This window comes from Malaclemys terrapin, chromosome 7 (genome assembly GCF_027887155.1).
Source record: "Malaclemys terrapin pileata isolate rMalTer1 chromosome 7, rMalTer1.hap1, whole genome shotgun sequence".
NCBI lineage: Eukaryota > Metazoa > Chordata > Testudines > Emydidae > Malaclemys > Malaclemys terrapin.
In genome coordinates, this window is record NC_071511.1 from 50,188,991 (window position 1) to 50,205,503 (window position 16,513).

General features: G+C 53.6%; 1 protein-coding gene across 1 annotated transcript in view; it reads left to right on the top strand.

The window, feature by feature from the left end:
* The window catches only part of GNAI2 (G protein subunit alpha i2), a 194,314-nt gene extending 178,138 nt beyond the window's left edge, over positions 1–16,176 (top strand). The window contains exons 6-9 of the mRNA XM_054034327.1: positions 3,055–3,184; positions 4,912–5,065; positions 13,104–13,328; positions 14,985–16,176. Of these exons, the coding sequence (XP_053890302.1) occupies positions 3,055–3,184; positions 4,912–5,065; positions 13,104–13,294 (475 nt within the window). The 3' untranslated portion in view covers positions 13,295–13,328; positions 14,985–16,176. The remainder of the gene's footprint in view (positions 1–3,054; positions 3,185–4,911; positions 5,066–13,103; positions 13,329–14,984) is intronic.
* The last annotated feature ends 337 nt before the right edge of the window (positions 16,177–16,513 follow it).

Below are 16,513 nucleotides of genomic sequence, written 5' to 3' on the forward strand. Positions count from 1 at the left end.
CCCCTTAGTGTAACAGCACTAGGAAGAATTCGTCCATCTCCCTAGCCGTGGCCTCTTAGGGAAGTGGTTAACTCCGGTGGTAGGAGAGCCCCTCACATCACCGCAGTGAGTGGCTACTGGAAGCGCTTCAGCTACACCACTCTTGCAGTTTAAGTGTACACACAGCCTGATTCAATTACAAACTGAAACTGATTTGGTTTCAAATCACACCGTTAGTTACACTCGGTGTGTCGTGCAGGCCTAACATCCCCAGAGTTCCTGAGTGTAATGTGAGCAGGTGCCTGCTGCATGCACAGGAAGCAGTACTGTCGTTATCTGACAACGTGCACCACTTGGCAGTCTTAATGCTTAACTACGGAAGCCATCCCACACCCCAGTCATGTGAGTGAGTCTGATCATTCCTGTTTCACACATGGGGAAACTGAGGCACAGAAAGCCAAGGTGACTACCCCAGCGCCACCCAGCATCTCAGCAGCAGAGCCAGGAATAAAACTCCAGAGCTGCCAGCTCCCGATCTCCTGCCCAGTCTCCCTGATGCCCGCGTATGCCTAGCAAGTTAACATTCAGAGCACTCGCTCTAAACCAACAAGGTGCTAACCCCATTGGTCCTCGCATGTTGTACTGTAACACAGCATTCTTATCCTATTTAGCTCAGCAGCGCTACATGTGACCAGTGTAATTCGCTCTTGAGCCATGCATTTCCTTTGCACTGCTAGGATAGTGTCGGAATGTGTGCAAGGCTACTGAGGCCTCAGCCTCTGCTTTCCAGCGCTTGTCGACAGCATCTTCCCAGAGATCCATCCTTGCTTGCCACAGCACACTCCCCGCTCGCCTGCAGGCTGCAGTAATACCTCCCATGAGGCATGGATGCTGGAAGGGAAAAGGGAAGTTTATACTTCCCAGGAAGGGAGGAGGCTGTTTAAATGGCTTGTCTGTGAGGCCTTGTCTTCTCCAGGGAAAAAAGGTTTGTTCTTAACTCAGGTTAGCTGACATGAGGTAAAGCTGCAGTGAAGGCAAGGCAGTTGGTCATTTTCACATGAATTAGCAGGTTGAGATGAAGACTGGAGCAGCCTAGGATTTAGCCAAGTAGACCTGCTAACTTGTCTTCACTGGGATTTTAACAAGTTCGCTAACTCGTGTTAAAAACACACTTTTTTCCCTAGTGGAGGTGCATTTTTATCCCCAAGTTAACTATCCAGTGTTAGAATCCTATGTCTGCACCGCACAGCCAGCCTGGTTGATTGGCACCTGGGTGTGAGCACCCGGGTTAGCCTAGCCTGAGTGTGAGCATCCCCACTGCAGAGTCCTATCCGTGTTAGCATCCTCACTGTCTCTACACTCACCCATGTGTGCTGAGGGCACACCCCATGATTCTTTGTGCTGAGACGCTCTGGGATTTTCCCCCCAGTCAGTTGTGTCAGTTGCAGGAGAACTTGTCTGTCCTTTGCGGGGGAATTCTGGGAGGGCACAGGACTCACCCCAACTTTAGAGCCATTCAGATCACCAGCTGGCTACAGACTTGGTTAGACGTTGTAGTGTGGTAAGGGCCAAAATGCAGCTAAAATTCTCATGTCCGACTTGCTGCTGTGACGCTGCTGTGCCCAGGAGCTGAGGCAGGAGTTTGCTGACTTAGCAGAGGGAAGGGCCCATTGGCCTGGCCAAGAGAACAGCAGCTAGTCATCTGAGCTGGTGCCAGCACCACTTAATCCTTCCAAGATGGCAAAGGGGTTTCTAAGTAACGTGAGCAAATGATTCTCAACAAGAATGATTTACTCTGCCCTCCTGAGCATCCCCAGGCAGCCTGCAGACTCCTAGGCTCAGGTCCTCAGAGGTGTTTAACTGCTGTCAAGGCTGATTCTCCACTCTGGCACTTGGAGTGCAGAAGGTGAGGGCCTGCAAGGAGTCTAAAAATTAATATTGGCCACTCCAGGCTGGTATTAAACTCCCAAGGTTACAGCTTTTCTCTGACCTTGGATGGGTAGATGATGCCACCACCCAAATGCAAAAAAAAAAAAAAAAAAACCCTTCGAGAACTCAGGAAGGTGCACTTGGGAATTCCTTCCTGTAGGGTAACCTCAAGCCCTTTCATCCCTCCTCTGGGGAAGAGCTGAGAAAGAAAACAAAGAAAATCAGCTGTTGCCACCAGCTAATTAAGCAATGTGCACAAACCTCTTAGGGCACACAAATCCAATCTTGTTCTTAAAAAAGGTAAATTTTATTAAAAACAAAAGAGAGAAAATACATCTAAAAACTTAGACTATTGGTAGATTTTAAAAAGAACCACTTATAATAATTAAGCATCAAAATAACTTCCTTGAGGTCCAGCTTAAAGGTTACAAACAAAACAAAAGCATTTGGGGTTAGCACAGAGGAGTCTACAAGCCATAAAGAAATAAGAGATAAACCTAATTGCGTCTTCCTAGACATTTCCTGATCTACTTGCATATCTGGGGTTTCAAATGAGTAGATTCTAGGTATGATTTGATACCTGGCTTAAACTTCTTACCGCATTGCTGCTTTGTATCCCCTTTCTGGAAGAACAACCACAGACCGACAAAAGGGGAGTCTTGTTTCAATTTTAAAAAGTTCTAGCCTTCCCATTGGCTCTTTTGGCCAGGTGTGCTCTCACTTCCTTTTACCTATGCATGCAGTCAGACATTTTAACCCTTTACAGGTAAAGCAAGTAGAGAACAGCTACCAAGAGGGATTTTTATAGCTAACTGTCTGGCTGGGTGTCCATAAAAGGGAGCTATCCCTCCCCCCCTTCATTTATCACAGCTGCCGAGCATCCTTTGAAAATCTGGGCCTAATTAACTAATTGAGCCTCTCAGCTCTGGGAGGTTGGTCTTACAGCTGGGGAAACTGCGGCCCGTGGAGGTGACAAGACCTGCCAGGGTGTCCCAGCCAGTCGGTAGCAGGGCTGAGTGGCTCCCAGTCTCAGCCCTAGCCAGCTCTCCCTCTCTGGACTAGGGGGTCGTTGATCAGGCTGAGACTCAGCAGTGGGGACGGCGCGGGAGCTCTCCTGCTGCCGTGACGCTGGCTGTTTGCTTGCAGGATGTTTGATGTGGGCGGCCAAAGGTCAGAGAGGAAGAAGTGGATCCATTGCTTCGAGGGCGTGACGGCCATTATCTTCTGCGTGGCTCTCAGCGCCTACGACCTGGTTCTGGCTGAAGACGAGGAGATGGTAAGGATGGGAGAGGGGCTAATCTGGCCCTGCGTCACTTGGAGCTAGTCTGAAATGCACGAGCATGAGGGACCATGGGCTGAGTGTCTCCAGCTCAATCCCCCGGATCTGTGCATGTTCACCGGGGAGGGGGTTTGCTGCAGGAGGCTCCAGGCCTTTCCCCCGTGTCCCCTCTCCCCAGCACTCCAATCTCCTTCCTCCTGCCGGGTGCCTTCTATCCCTCTCTGGCATCCTCTCCCCACCTGCCCCCACGCTCACTGGCTACCATTGCACCACCTCTCTTACGCAGGGGACAGAAACGAGGGGTTAGATGGGTGCAGGAACTGGGCATCTCAGCAGACTCATTAGCCCTTGTCTGGGGCAGTAGAAAACTGTGGGTTTGCCTCATTTGATCCTGCCAAAACCAGAAGGGACCATTGGGTACGTCTAGTCTAAGCTGGATAACCAGGCCAAAGACCTGCCCCCAAACAATCCCAAGAGCAGCCTGCTTTGACTGACAAATTCCAGAGATGGAGACTCCACCACAGCCCCTGGTAAATTGCTCCAGTGGCTCATTACTCACTGCTAAACAATTCTGCCTTCTAGCCATGGTTTATTCCGCAATTCCACGAGCTCTTCAGTGATCACAGCGACGCATTGGGTCCTGCGGGCATGTTGAGCGTAACTTGGTTAACATCATCTCTCTCCCCAAATTCCGGTACTCCACAGGGACAAGGCTGGCGTTTTGGGAAGGGTGTTGTCTCAGTGCTCTGTAAGGTTGGCAATTTGGCACCAGCAGTGCAGTATTGCTGTGCCAGGCTGGGCTATGACAATAGCTTAACAGCCAAACCGTCCTTCCTTTTCGTTCCAATGCCCCAGCACATTTATCTCTTTCCTTTCTTCCTCTTTTTGTGGTTCCACATGATGTTGATGATTAAACCTGTGTGCACATGTCATAAACTAGCTGTCTGATGCTTTCATGTGGCTTCTAGGAATTCCAGCTGACCGTGACCATCCCCCACATGCTTTCTACTCTGAAAACTGCTCTGCAATAAGATTTATGGCTTAAAAACATTTAAAGCTTCTCAGAATTCTCTTAGAACTGAGTTAACCTGGATGCCTAGGGCCCTAAACATAGGAGACATGAGCACCCCCATCTATCTAGACTTCAGTGGGAATGGTTGGAGTCAGTTCCATCCAGGAAACAAGCGGAAGTGCATGAGGCTGTTGGTGCCCAAACTTCTCCAGAGTTGAGGCACGGTGCCCCAAAATCCAGTGATCTCCTCTGGGTAAAAGGCAGAGGTTCTGGCTGTGCTGGATCATGAGACCTTCCCCAACTCATGCCAGTCTGTCTGATCTCCTTGTATGGCCCCATCACTCACCCATGAGCACGGGAGTAGTAGTATCCCCATTGTACAGATGGGAAACTGAGGCCCAATACTCAAAGGTATTTAGACACCAAACTTCCATTGATTTCAACTGAACTTGGCTACGGCATAAAGGAATTTGATTCCAGTGGCAGTGAGACCCCTAAACATCTCTGAGGATCTGGGTCAAAGTGACTTGCACAAAGTCACACAGGGAGTTTTGGGGGACAAGGGAATTGAACCTGGGTCTTTTGAATTCGTCTCATGCCCTAACCATTAGGCAGCCCTTCCCCCTGCCATTTCCCTGGCTCCTAACCCAGTTCTTGCTCTGTCCGGGTCCCATCTGGCTGACTGAGTGCCTATGGTTGGTTGTCTTGCCAGAACCGGATGCACGAGAGCATGAAGCTGTTTGACAGCATCTGTAACAACAAGTGGTTCACAGACACGTCCATCATCCTCTTCCTGAATAAGAAGGACCTCTTTGAGGAGAAGATCATACACAGCCCCCTGACCATCTGCTTCCCGGAGTACACAGGTAACGTGCTGCTTCTTGCCAGGGTGAAACCCATCCTGGCTCCCAGCGAGCGGAGAATCAGCCATTTCAGCATGGCTCTGGGATTTGGTCTGTAGCTCAGCACCTGCTCTGGGTGGAGGATAAACTTGTAGCTCCTAGAATTTCCATCCCAGACCTTCCGCATTTCAAGATCATTGGCCACACCCTGGTATTTTAGGCTGCACTCACAGGCTACAGGCAGGAGATAGAAACGAAAATGCCAAGGGTTGGATTACCTTGTTTATACATAGATCTTACTAGGCCTGTTGCGCTGCGATTCCTGCCTGTTAGTACGGGTTGTGGCTGGGAAGAGGTGACTACAAACGGGAGGTCCTGTGTCGTCAGGAGCGATTGGGTGCCGTTGCAGACCTCACGAGAGGCATCTGTTTAGGAATGCGTGAAATGAGCATGTGGACGGTACAGAGATGAGCGTGGTCCAAAGGCTCAGCTAGTAGATCAGATGCAATAGGTCTCATGCAAGATACACAAGTCTCTGAAGAGCTGAGAGGCTCCTGGCGGTGCCAGAGGAACTGAACCCAAAGGTCTGTGCAGCCGCAACTAGACCAGAAAAGGCCTGTGACTGACGGTGGGGCTGCCTTTGGGAGGCAGGTCCCTGTGAATGGGACAGACAGTTGGAAAATCCAGCTCTGTCGCTGCTCCTGCTGATGTGAGAAGGGATGTAAGAGAGGGCAGCTCTGTTGAGATGTTGACTGGAGGATGAGTCCCCTGGGGGGGGTGGGGAGGGGTCTTACCTGAGTTAGGGTGGCTGTCTGCTGTGTTTAGCAGTGGGGCAGGGTTGGGTATAAAACCCATCCAGATCCTGTGGTTGTACATGGCAGGAAGTAGCATCTCCTTGGCACAACTGAGTTGAGTCAGGCCCTGGAGTTGGCTGCTGCCATCTGGGAGCTTAGCACCAGCAGGAGCGACGCGGGTTCCATGCACAAGATGCCGAGGGCTTATCTGATCATGAAGCTGTGTGCTAGAGCAGGCCTGAGGTGCTGGGGAGATCTCTGCTCAGCTCTCACTTCCTCCAGGTACCCTGGAATGGCCCCGTGAGCTGCTTCCAACCAGGCCAGTGTTAGCACAGCTCCTCCTGCATCACAGCGCAGGCGGTCATGACACCTGGGGCTCAGGGAGGTTCAGGTTCAGGGGCAGGATGAAGCCACTGCAAACTTCAAGGCAAACCCCATTGTCAGAAAGGATGCTGGAGCTGCCCTGTTCTGTGCCATCAGGCTGGGAGCATGCAGGCCAGACCAGGCCTGCCAAAGTTATTCTAGGAGACGCCCTGTCTGGGCTCATTGAGACCCAACCTATTTGAGGTGGTTGTGTTAATTGAACGCTGGCCCCAAAGTACTTCAAATGTTAGGGGAGTTGTTTGAGCTCCAGCGCTTGATGCGCAGAGCCAGTCCCTTACTTGCACCTTGGAGTCCCGGCTTCCCTGGCGTTCCAGTGGCAGCTGCCCTCTCCCAGCCCAGCTGGGGCTCCCAACGTGGAAACCAGCTGGCCTCTTCCGCATAGTGGCTCTGCCTCGTTAAACTTGGGTGCCTGCCTATCGCATACCACTCCAGTCCAGTGGCCGCATCCGTGACGGGGGAGAGGCGGGTTTGAAAATCCATGTAAATTGTAGCAAACCTGGGCCCAACGGGGAGTGACGGTCACTGTGCTGCCCTCTAGGGCCCCTGTGAGCTCAGAGTACAACCCACTGGCCATGTCCCACGTCCCGCTCTGCACAACCCACAGAGGGTGAGTCTGTTCCAGCCACAGCTACGGATCCTGCCTCTTTAGCTCAAGCTATAGCAGCTCCTGCTTCTGGTTCAGTCCCTGGCATAGCAGCGTATCACTTGGGATCCTCCTTGTGTGGCCTTGACCTCTCCAGCTACAGGAGAGTTGCTTTCTGCTCTACAGCCCCATGCTGGGTTTAGCTCTGGGAGCACGTCTCATTCTGTCCATTGGAGGGAAGCAGTGCCAGCTGGTAGCACCTGGGACCTCTGTGCCAGACAGGACCACACTGTGCCAGGCACTGTACAAACACAGACTGTCATTTAGAAACCAGTTAACTCTCTCTGATCAGGTTTCAGAGAAGCAGCATGTTAGTCTGTATCCGCAAAAAGAACAGGAGTACTTGTGGCACCTTAGAGACTAACAAATTTATTAGAGCATAAGCTTTCGTGGGCTACAGCCCACTTAATTCATTCTATGCATCCAATGAAGTGGGTTCTAGCCCACGAAAGCTTATGCTCAAACAAATTTGTTAGTCTCGAAGGTGCCACAAGTACTCCTGTTCTCCCTGGTCACTAATCCCTGCGAGCCCTTGAAACGGGGTTTGATTCCAGGGCAGCCAGGGCCCCAGAGAGGCAGGGAAGAGAAGGTGGTGAGCACAGCAGCATGCAGGCTCCATTTAGTCTGCGTTGTTTTATCAGCACCTCCTGGCAGCCGTGGCAAATCCTCATCGGGACCTCGCTGTGAGACTGAAAACCGGAGAGTGTCTCCCCGTGACGCTTGTTCTGTACAGAGGAAGTGCCAGAGGCACACCAGGTCAGGAGGACAGGAAACAGCAAGCTACAGACCTGTTCAGTCCCTGCTGATAAGCTACCAGGCCAGTAGCTTGTGTCTGGCTCTTTCTAGCGAGGCTCCCGTGCTGGGCTCAGTGGAGTCTTCAGCAGTGGGGGGTCTGTACAGGGCAGCGGCACGTTGGACTGGGGTTTAACTGAATGGCAGCTGAGCTGCTCTCTCCTGGGGTTACTGGCAGCTGTGCACATTGTGACTGCCCTCTATACAGAAGGGAACTAGTGGACAAATCTGCTTCCTTCTGGGGTAGGGGGTGAAATACCTTTGACCGGCCAGTTCCAGCCTTCAGAGCTGCTCTGGCTGTGGGGAGAACGCAGTGTTCAGGCTCCATATGGGGCTGTCTGGGTCTCCACCCCATCTGCCATGTGCCAGGTGCCCAGGCCTTGCTGGGGGGTAAGTAGCTTTGACCTAGAAGAGATGCTGTCTGCCTGTCCTAGGGGTCTGTCTACACTGCAGCTGTGAGCACACCTCCCAGCCTGGGGAGCCAGGCTTATGCCCTGTTAGTGTGAGTCTGTCTCCCAGGGATCAGAGGTCTCTCCCCACTGCAGGGTGGATGGATCCTGACCTGAGTGGATGGACCCTAATTCAAGTTAAGAACCAATCTTTTTTCGCAGTGTTGACTTTTCTGTAGGCACTTACCTATCTATAGTATCTGGGCACCTCACCATCTTCACTGTGATCCTCACATGCCCCAGGTGGCAGGGCAGGGCTGTCACCTCGTTGTACCGGCGAGGCCCTGAGTGGTGAGTGGCAGGATCAAGGTTGCACCCTGAGTCTGTGGGAGAGGAGGGGATTGAACCAGGTCTCCCTGTTCTAGGCTGGTGCTCTAAACTCTGGCCCAGCCTCCCCTCTCTCCGCTTGTGAGCTGGGCGGGCCTAAAATTCCACCTGCCTTTTCTTGAAAAAAACCAAACTAACTGAAGCTATCCCTGGCAACCCTACAACAACCCCTTCCTCTGCCCCACGCCACCATAACAAACCCACTGCTATGCAGCTCCTCTCAAACCCAGCACCCAGCAGCAATCCTGCTGTAGCAAGCCAGCATGGGCACGCTCTGCAGCCAGGGTTGGAGCAGCCTGCTGGGCTGTAGCAACCCTACAATAACAAACTGGGGCCTGTGGAACCTACTCCTCTCAAGTGATGCTGTGTGAACAATCAGGGCATAGGGCCTGGTACCCCATCCCGCCTGGAACAGCCCAGCAGTGCGTCGATCTGACAGAGAAGTGGCATTCTGGAGGATAATAGTCGTAAACGTTGAGCTCTGGGGCTTTCTGAAAAATCGGTACATGGGGGAAGGGAAATCATGTGATCAAGGGGAAAATATGTTGGATTTTAACACCATGTGCTTGTCCGCGTCCCTTTTGCAGCACAACGGTTCTCAGTCCCAGACCAAGGTAACTTTGGAATGGCCAGTTTTCCAGTCATTTTGTGTGCTCTGACGCAGCTCTGCAAGCCCCGCAGAAAGTGACCGGATGTGGGAGTTAATCCGGTCACTGTTGCCTTTCAGGTCGCAGGTTACCTCGATGGAGCTTCTGGGGAATATAGACGAGTCGATGCAGCCAATGCCCCTATTACAAACAAGCACCATGGGCGGGCCCAATGCACTGCTGTGCCTTGCTGGGGGTAGCACGCTCCGGTCTTCTCCCCCAGCCGTGCACCTGGCCTGCCAGTCCTTAGCCAATACTGGGCATTTCCCCCAATTGGCCACCAATCTAAGCTGCCACCTCAGTTTGCTACTTGTGAGACCCACCTTCCTGTGCGGTGCTCTGAGGAATCAGGGAGTGCAGACTGGGCAGGGATTCTCAAAGTAGGGTGCATTTGGCAGGCTCTACCATGGCATCATCTGGGCCAGTGCCAGCTGGAGTCACCAGTAGTCAGGCACAAGTGGTCATCTTTCAAGCCATACTGCTCCCTCTCTCCTCCTCTTCAGTCTCTGTTTACAGTGCTATGGGTGGTATAAGACCTAGTCAAATGGATTAGCAACGTCTCCTGGCAGCGGGCTAGGCTGGCTTGGTAGGGTGCTTTGGGGTGACAGTCTGGGATCTGGAGAGGCCTTAGTGTGAGCAGTGTGCAGTTCTGGGCACCACACTTCAGGGGTGATGTGGACAAATTGGAGAGAGTCCAGAATGATCAAAGGTTTAGAAAACCTGACTGTTGGGGACAGGTCAAAAACCTGGGCATGTTTGGTCTTGAGCAAAGAAGACTGAGGTGAGGGAGGGCCTGATACCAGTGTTCAGATCTGTTCTAAAGAGGATGGGGATCATCCTTTATCCCATATCACTGGAGAACCCCCAGAAGAGAATTTGGGGGTGTCCAGAGGTTTGTCAATGAGCCACCATCTTGGCCTAAACACCAGGGATAGAACCGGGCACTTCAGAGCTAAGAGTAGGAGCTGCTACAGCTTTAGCTAAATGGCTGAGTCCCCAGGTGGGCCTGTACCAGGTGCCATCCTCTGGGGGTTAGGCAGAGGGGCCAGTAACGCACCCCGCCCTGTGGGGTGTACATGTTGCAGTGTGTGTATCCTAGCCAGTGTGTTCTAGGCGAAGCTGATCACATGGGTTTGTCACTTGTAAATGGGTGGACACCTGCGCTGAAATGCGTCAGACTCGGAGCCCTGGTGGAGAGGGGCCCACCAAATGTGTATGACAAACAGGCGCTTCCCTCGGACCCAGTTCTGTAGGTGGCTCAACAGACCCAGTCAGTTCTCCACGGTGGGTGGGGAAGGTTCTCCATGTCAGATGCCGTCCTTCTCCACGTTCCCTCACCCACGGCACTCACTTCATTGTTGTGGAGCGAGATCCCGGGGCACAGCATCACCAACCCAAAGATTCAAACATCAGGTCCGACCCCCAGAAATCACGAGTGGGGCTTAAAACTCCTGAGCATTTAAAACCCAACAGCTGTTAAGTTTTGATTCTGATGTCTGAGCCGTCAGGCTCACTCAGGTCACGCTTGTCAAGCTTTTCTCTGCAGCTGGGAGGGCAAGACACTTTTTTTAAGGAAGCTGCGATCTCGTACAATGGCACGACTCCTCATGAGAGCTGGCGGCGCTGGGGCTGTGGCCCAGCCAGGACGAAGGGCTGACTCGCACTGTCCCATGTATGTGAAATCTGCCTCCTCCAGCAGAGGGAGCTGCTCACTGGAGGCTGGGGATTAAAGCTGTGTTGTAAGCAACTGTGGCAGCGTGTGGGGTGAGAAACGAGCCGTGGGTGCAACAGCATCTCAGTGGTGCTACGACTGGGAGTCTCCTCAGATCAGCAATTACTGGAGGCGCCCGTTGTTCAGCCCCCTCCATGCCCCGGACTAGTCTTGATGCAGAACAGGTGTGATTGGTTCAGTTGCATTCAAATCCCCTAGTGACTGGGTGGCTTTTGAAGCCAGTGGAAGCGTCTCCTTTGCGTGGGACTCGTGGCCTGGCTCTGAACTTCGCCAGCCACTAGCCAGCGTCCGGGCCCGGAGCCCAACTGGGAGCATTCTCTGGGGCATCCCCCTCCCCTCAGCGTGGCTAGCATTAACTCAGGAGTGGAGGGAGCCCTCCTGTTAACAAGCCCCGTCCAAGGGGGGGTGGGGTCTGAATGGGGAAAACCCCCAAGCGATGCATGGGGCATGGACGAAGGGTCTATGGGGCAGAGAGAACACCCCTGCCCCAGCTGTGCATGCTGGGAGCTGAATCCTGGATGCAGCTGCCATGTTGGGGGCACGTTATTGTGAGAGGCACAACACCGTCTTTCCGATCCTCCTCCCCCCCATTTCCCCCTGTGAGGGGGGCACTGCCCCAATGTCTGGCCAGCATCTGCTCACCAGAGATGCCAGAGGGTGGGGCCAAGGGGGCAGGGCTGCTCCAGTGAGCACTGCACGCTTTGGGCCCTACATGGTACCCCTCTGCCATCGCTTTTTACAGAGTAATAGCCTGCCCTGCCGGCTGGCCCTAAAGCCCACTGCCTGTCCCCTCTTTTGCCCATGCAGCTCGTGGAGATCAGGAGCCATCCCGTGGGGTGAACCTGAAGCTGGGCTCTCTGCGTGGATTGGCCTGTGTGGGCATTAGTCTCAGGGTGGGGGACACTTGGGCAAGCAGCACACCAGCTTGCGCTGTGACCTCAGCCCCTCAGGGTTCAGCTCTGGCTTTGGGGCTCGAAAGCAGGTCTCTTCCACCAACAGAGGTTGGGCCAGTAAAAGAGATTCTCACCCACGTTGTCTGTTGCTACTCTGACACATTTGCAGCCCAAGCGTGGGAGCCCGGAAAGGAAACTGAATAGCCCCCGCTGTAAAGTAATGAGGGCTGCAGGCTGGGCAGAGCTCAGCAACACTTGTGGCCGCAGGGGGACCCATGTGGGAGGAGTCGCTCGAACTGCTCGGACGTGTGGCTGGGTTCTCGGTTCCTTGTCGCTGTTGTCGTGGGTTGTTCAGGCCCCTCTGCGCCCAGGCAAGGGTAGGGTACAACTGCAGTCAACAGAGCCGCTCAAATTGGGGTCATTTTAACCAAGTCGGAGACTACGTGAGACTGGTCCAATGGTTAGGGCACAAACCTGAGACTCAGCAGACTCTGGTTCAATTCCCTGGTCCCCCATCTGTGTCTCAGTTTGCCCATCTGTACACTGGGGATAGTAGCACAGCTCTTCTGCACAGGGGTGGGAGGTAAATACAACATAGTGTGAGGTGCCCCTTAGACAGACTAATGGAGGAAGTATTCCTGGTACCCCAGGCCCAGCTCTCTCCACCCCATTTCTACCATGGTACACAGCAGACAAAGGGACTTCAGAGACAAGTGCCAGAAAGGAGGTGTGGAGAGATGGGGTCAGAGATGAGTAAGGGGGGACATGACTGACAAAGTGCACAAGCGCATGGATGGTCAGTGATGTGGTTCTGCTCACAGGGACAGCTGGGGACATTGAAAGGCAACACGCTGAATACTGCTGAGGGTACTTTTTCACCCAGTGTATATTTAACCTGTGGAACTCATTGCCTCAAGATCTCCCTGAAGCCAAGAGGTTAACAGGATTCAACCAAAACTGGGGCACGTGTATGGCTGAGAAGCTTCACATTTACACTGGCTAGGAGAGACGCATGGACGAGGCTTAGTTTTTGGGGTCACGCTTTCTAGAAAGGGCCGGCGATGAAGGGTTAGTGAATGAAGACTGGGGCATGTGTTGGATGACTAAGCCGTGGTTATAAGCAACCTATGCGCTCTCTAGCAGTCAAATAGCCATTTATTAAAGTGTCTGTTGTTCATTTATTAACCCTCTATAGGCTGCTTGCAAACATCCCTGTGGTGTAAAGTGTGACTGTGCCTGTGGCACACACCTAGCCCGGACACCAGGTCAGGATTCACTTTCTGCCTGGGGAAACCGAGGCACTGCCAACGGAAGAGACCAATCCAGGATCAGTGCTCAGGGGGCTCCTCTTAGCATTGTGCCCTGTATGCAGGTGGCTCATCTCCTCCTCCTCCTCCTCAGGGGCCAATAAGTACGACGAGGCGGCTGGCTACATCCAGAGCAAATTTGAGGACCTGAACAAGCGGAAGGACACCAAGGAGATCTACACACATTTCACCTGCGCCACCGACACCAAGAACGTGCAGTTCGTCTTCGACGCCGTCACCGACGTCATCATCAAAAACAACCTGAAGGACTGTGGGCTCTTCTAACGGTGGAACGGCACCTGCTGCGGAACGGGGGAAGGTGAGGCTGGCCAGGGAGGCCCCAGTGTCCAGCAAGGGCTCAGCGATAGAGGCCTGGGGGACAGGGGGGAAAGGCTGGTGCCCAGAGACGGCCTGTGGAGGAGAGGCACTGATGCCTGGGCTGGAGGAGGCCAGGCTGGGGAGCTCCGGGGCTGGCTGTGTAGCCAGGGTCCTTCTCTCTCCATGTTCCCCTCAGCCCTGGGTGCATGAGCAAACGGGCCCTTCCTCCTTCTCAAGCAGCCCTACTGAGCTGTGGTGCAGGGCGGCCCCACTGCATGGATCAGCCCATGGGGGCGCCTCTCAGTAATGTACAAGGCAGGCAGAGTATAGGCCAGGGCGACGTTTCCCAGAACCTCGCTCTGTGGGCTGCTGCTGGGGGAAGGGAGCTGCAGGCCCATGAGGAGGGGGCTGGGGGGCCCACAGACCTGTGGGGAGCAGAATGGGGACCAGCAGGCCTGAGGGGCAGGGCCTGCAGGCCTTGGAGGGCTGGAGAATGCAGCCTCTCTACTTCGCGTAGTGATCCTGTCCCATGTGGGGCAAACTGGAGCCCAGTCGTTGTGAAATCCAAGCCACCTGGCCCCCAGCCATCGCCTCCAGTTGCCCTGGTGCTCTGGTGGGGAGCCCGGGGGTTGGGGGAGCAGAGGACTAACTCTAGGTGGTACAGGTTGCAGCAGGCCCAGGCGTTGGGCCCTTCCTGGGGAGGCCAGTGGGGGAGAGGGGGCTCTTACCCTTGCAGCGCCCACGTCCAGCGTCACTGACGTGCCTGAGGCCAGGCACAGGGCCCAGCGGTGCTGGGGCACGGGGCTTGTGCCCATGTTCTCTAAGCAGCCTGAGACGCCATGGGAAGGGCGGCTCCAGCCGGGAACCAGCCAGCTCCCTTTCCCGGGGTGGCTCACACTCAGCATGGCTTTACAAAGCCAGCTGTGCCAGGCCACGCTGCTCAGCCACCCGTCTCCCTGCAAACGGGCCGAGCCAGGGCAGCCGGGCTCTGGGGAGCCTGGGTTTCACCCGTAGCTCCTGGGGGAGGGACTCCAGCAGCGACTCGAGGAAGCTGCGTCCTGGATCTGGTAGCTGGTCCCACTGCCCTCAGCCCGGCGATGCCGGTTTCCCCTCGAGGGGAGGGTGCTTCCCCGGTGGCTGTGTTTGAAGGCATGTCCAGGGCACTGTGAGCCAGGCACTGCCGTTCCTGATAGTCCTAGCAGGCAGGTGGAACCTGGGCCCTGCCCCTCCTGTGGCAATGGGGCCCCACACACACGTTGCTGAGCCTGCTGCAGCCTTGGCTGCCGGAGCTGTGGGTGTTCAGATCCAGAGGTCACTGGTTTGATCCCCATGGCTGATGACCCACGCAGGGGCATAGCATTAAATGGGCACCAAAGGAACTGCCTTGTGTCTCCCCTTCCTCCTCTCTCTGCCTCTCCCCCGCAGTCTCATTGGGGGCTGCAGCAGGGCTGAAGTGCTGCCCATGGGCCAGTCGGCGTTTGGCCCCCCACTGGTTTGCATGTGTCTGTCCTCAGTCTGGTCTCTCCATACTCCAGACCCTCCCGTTAAGCCTGGAGGGTCCCACCAGCTCGGGTGCCAGAAGGTAACGTGGTGATCAGCCACAGCCGCGCGCCCGTGGGTCTCACCAGTATAACTCCTGGGTGCATCTCTCTTCTAGGATTACTTGAATTGCATGTACTGGAGGAGAGGCTGTCGCCGACGAAGGAAGGACTGCACCATTTAACAACTTCTGCTTCTTGGTTTTTTGTTTTGTTTCTTTTATTTTTTTTTTTCCTAATAAAAGACTTTGGTTAATGATCATAACATGAAGGCAGGTCCCATCTGGGTCCCCCAACCGCCTGCTGCAGGCCGTGTTTCTGTCTGAACCTGCTTGGTATTTCTCCCCCCTGGCCACCCCCACAAGGACTCAGAGGTCACACAGATCAGTGGCTGCAGATTGGGACATTTTCATCCGGTTAAACTAAAGCGCAGCAGCTTCAAAACAAAACAAAAGATTATTTTGGGGGTGGGGGAAACCACATTTTTAATTTTTTTTTTTTAAACTCCGGTTGGAATTGCTCCCGACCATCCTCACTTAAGAAATCACTTTCCAAATGTTTACATTCGAACCGTTGCTCTTTCACTGGGGGGGGGGGGGCTCCAGCGAGTCCCTCAGACTCCTGTGATTTGCACAGACCAGCAAGAAAAAAAAATCAACATTCCTTTAAAAACAAAAAAGAAAATCATATTTTACATTGCTTTTTAAATGAGATCTTTTTTAAAAACTATTTAACAAAGTCCAGTACTAAATGGTAAAGTTGTCCTCACAACATCTTCTACAGTTTAAAAAAAAAAAAAAAAAAAAAAAAAAAAATTGTGCCTTGAGGGGTGTTAGTACGTTTACATCTGTTCCATAGTTTGCTCTGACGTGAGTTGTGTTTAGAATTGGGTTCAAATAAAATCTCCCCTCCAGATCTCCAGACCGGACTCGGTCCCCAGCATGGGGAGAACACGGCCCACAACCTCGAGCCACATCTTTTCCCATCAGCAGAACTAGATTTCTAAGGGCTAAGACGCCAGCGAAGGACTAAGCGGTGGTGATCACGTCCGCTTCTTTCTCGTTCCTTCTCCTCCCCTGCCCCAGTGGGCAGGGATTGCTCACGAGGTTGCTCTACTGTCAACTCTGTTTTAAATGTAGTTTCTTAGCTCTAACTGTAGCGTCGGTTGAGGAAACACTGCTGTATGTAAGCGGGCCCTGACAAGCTGCTCGGGGCCCTTAGCCAGCGACGGACGCAGCCTAGCTTTTATCACAGGATGTTTTACCAAATTGTTCACATGGTTTGAAATAATAAAATGTAGAAAGAAAACCAGTCATTTGTGCTGCTTTGATTGGCTCCATCCCCAGCAAAAGGGAGTTTGGGGGCCTGTTAGGAGAGGGAAACCCCATGGAAAGCAGCTGTGAGCTTTGCCCCAGCCCCAGGGAGCTGTGCTCGCAGGACCAATACTCTGTGGAGCAGATAGGCTGCGGAGGCCACAAGACTGGCCACAGGATTGGCCTGTTCCATGCCAGGGATCCAGAACCCTCGGCACGGGGGGATGAACAGAGAGGCTGAGGCTAGATCCCTTTATTAATAAAAGGGGATGGGGATGTGGGACGCGGAGTGGCAGCTGTGGTACTACGGGGTAATGGGGGGATTTGAATCGGGA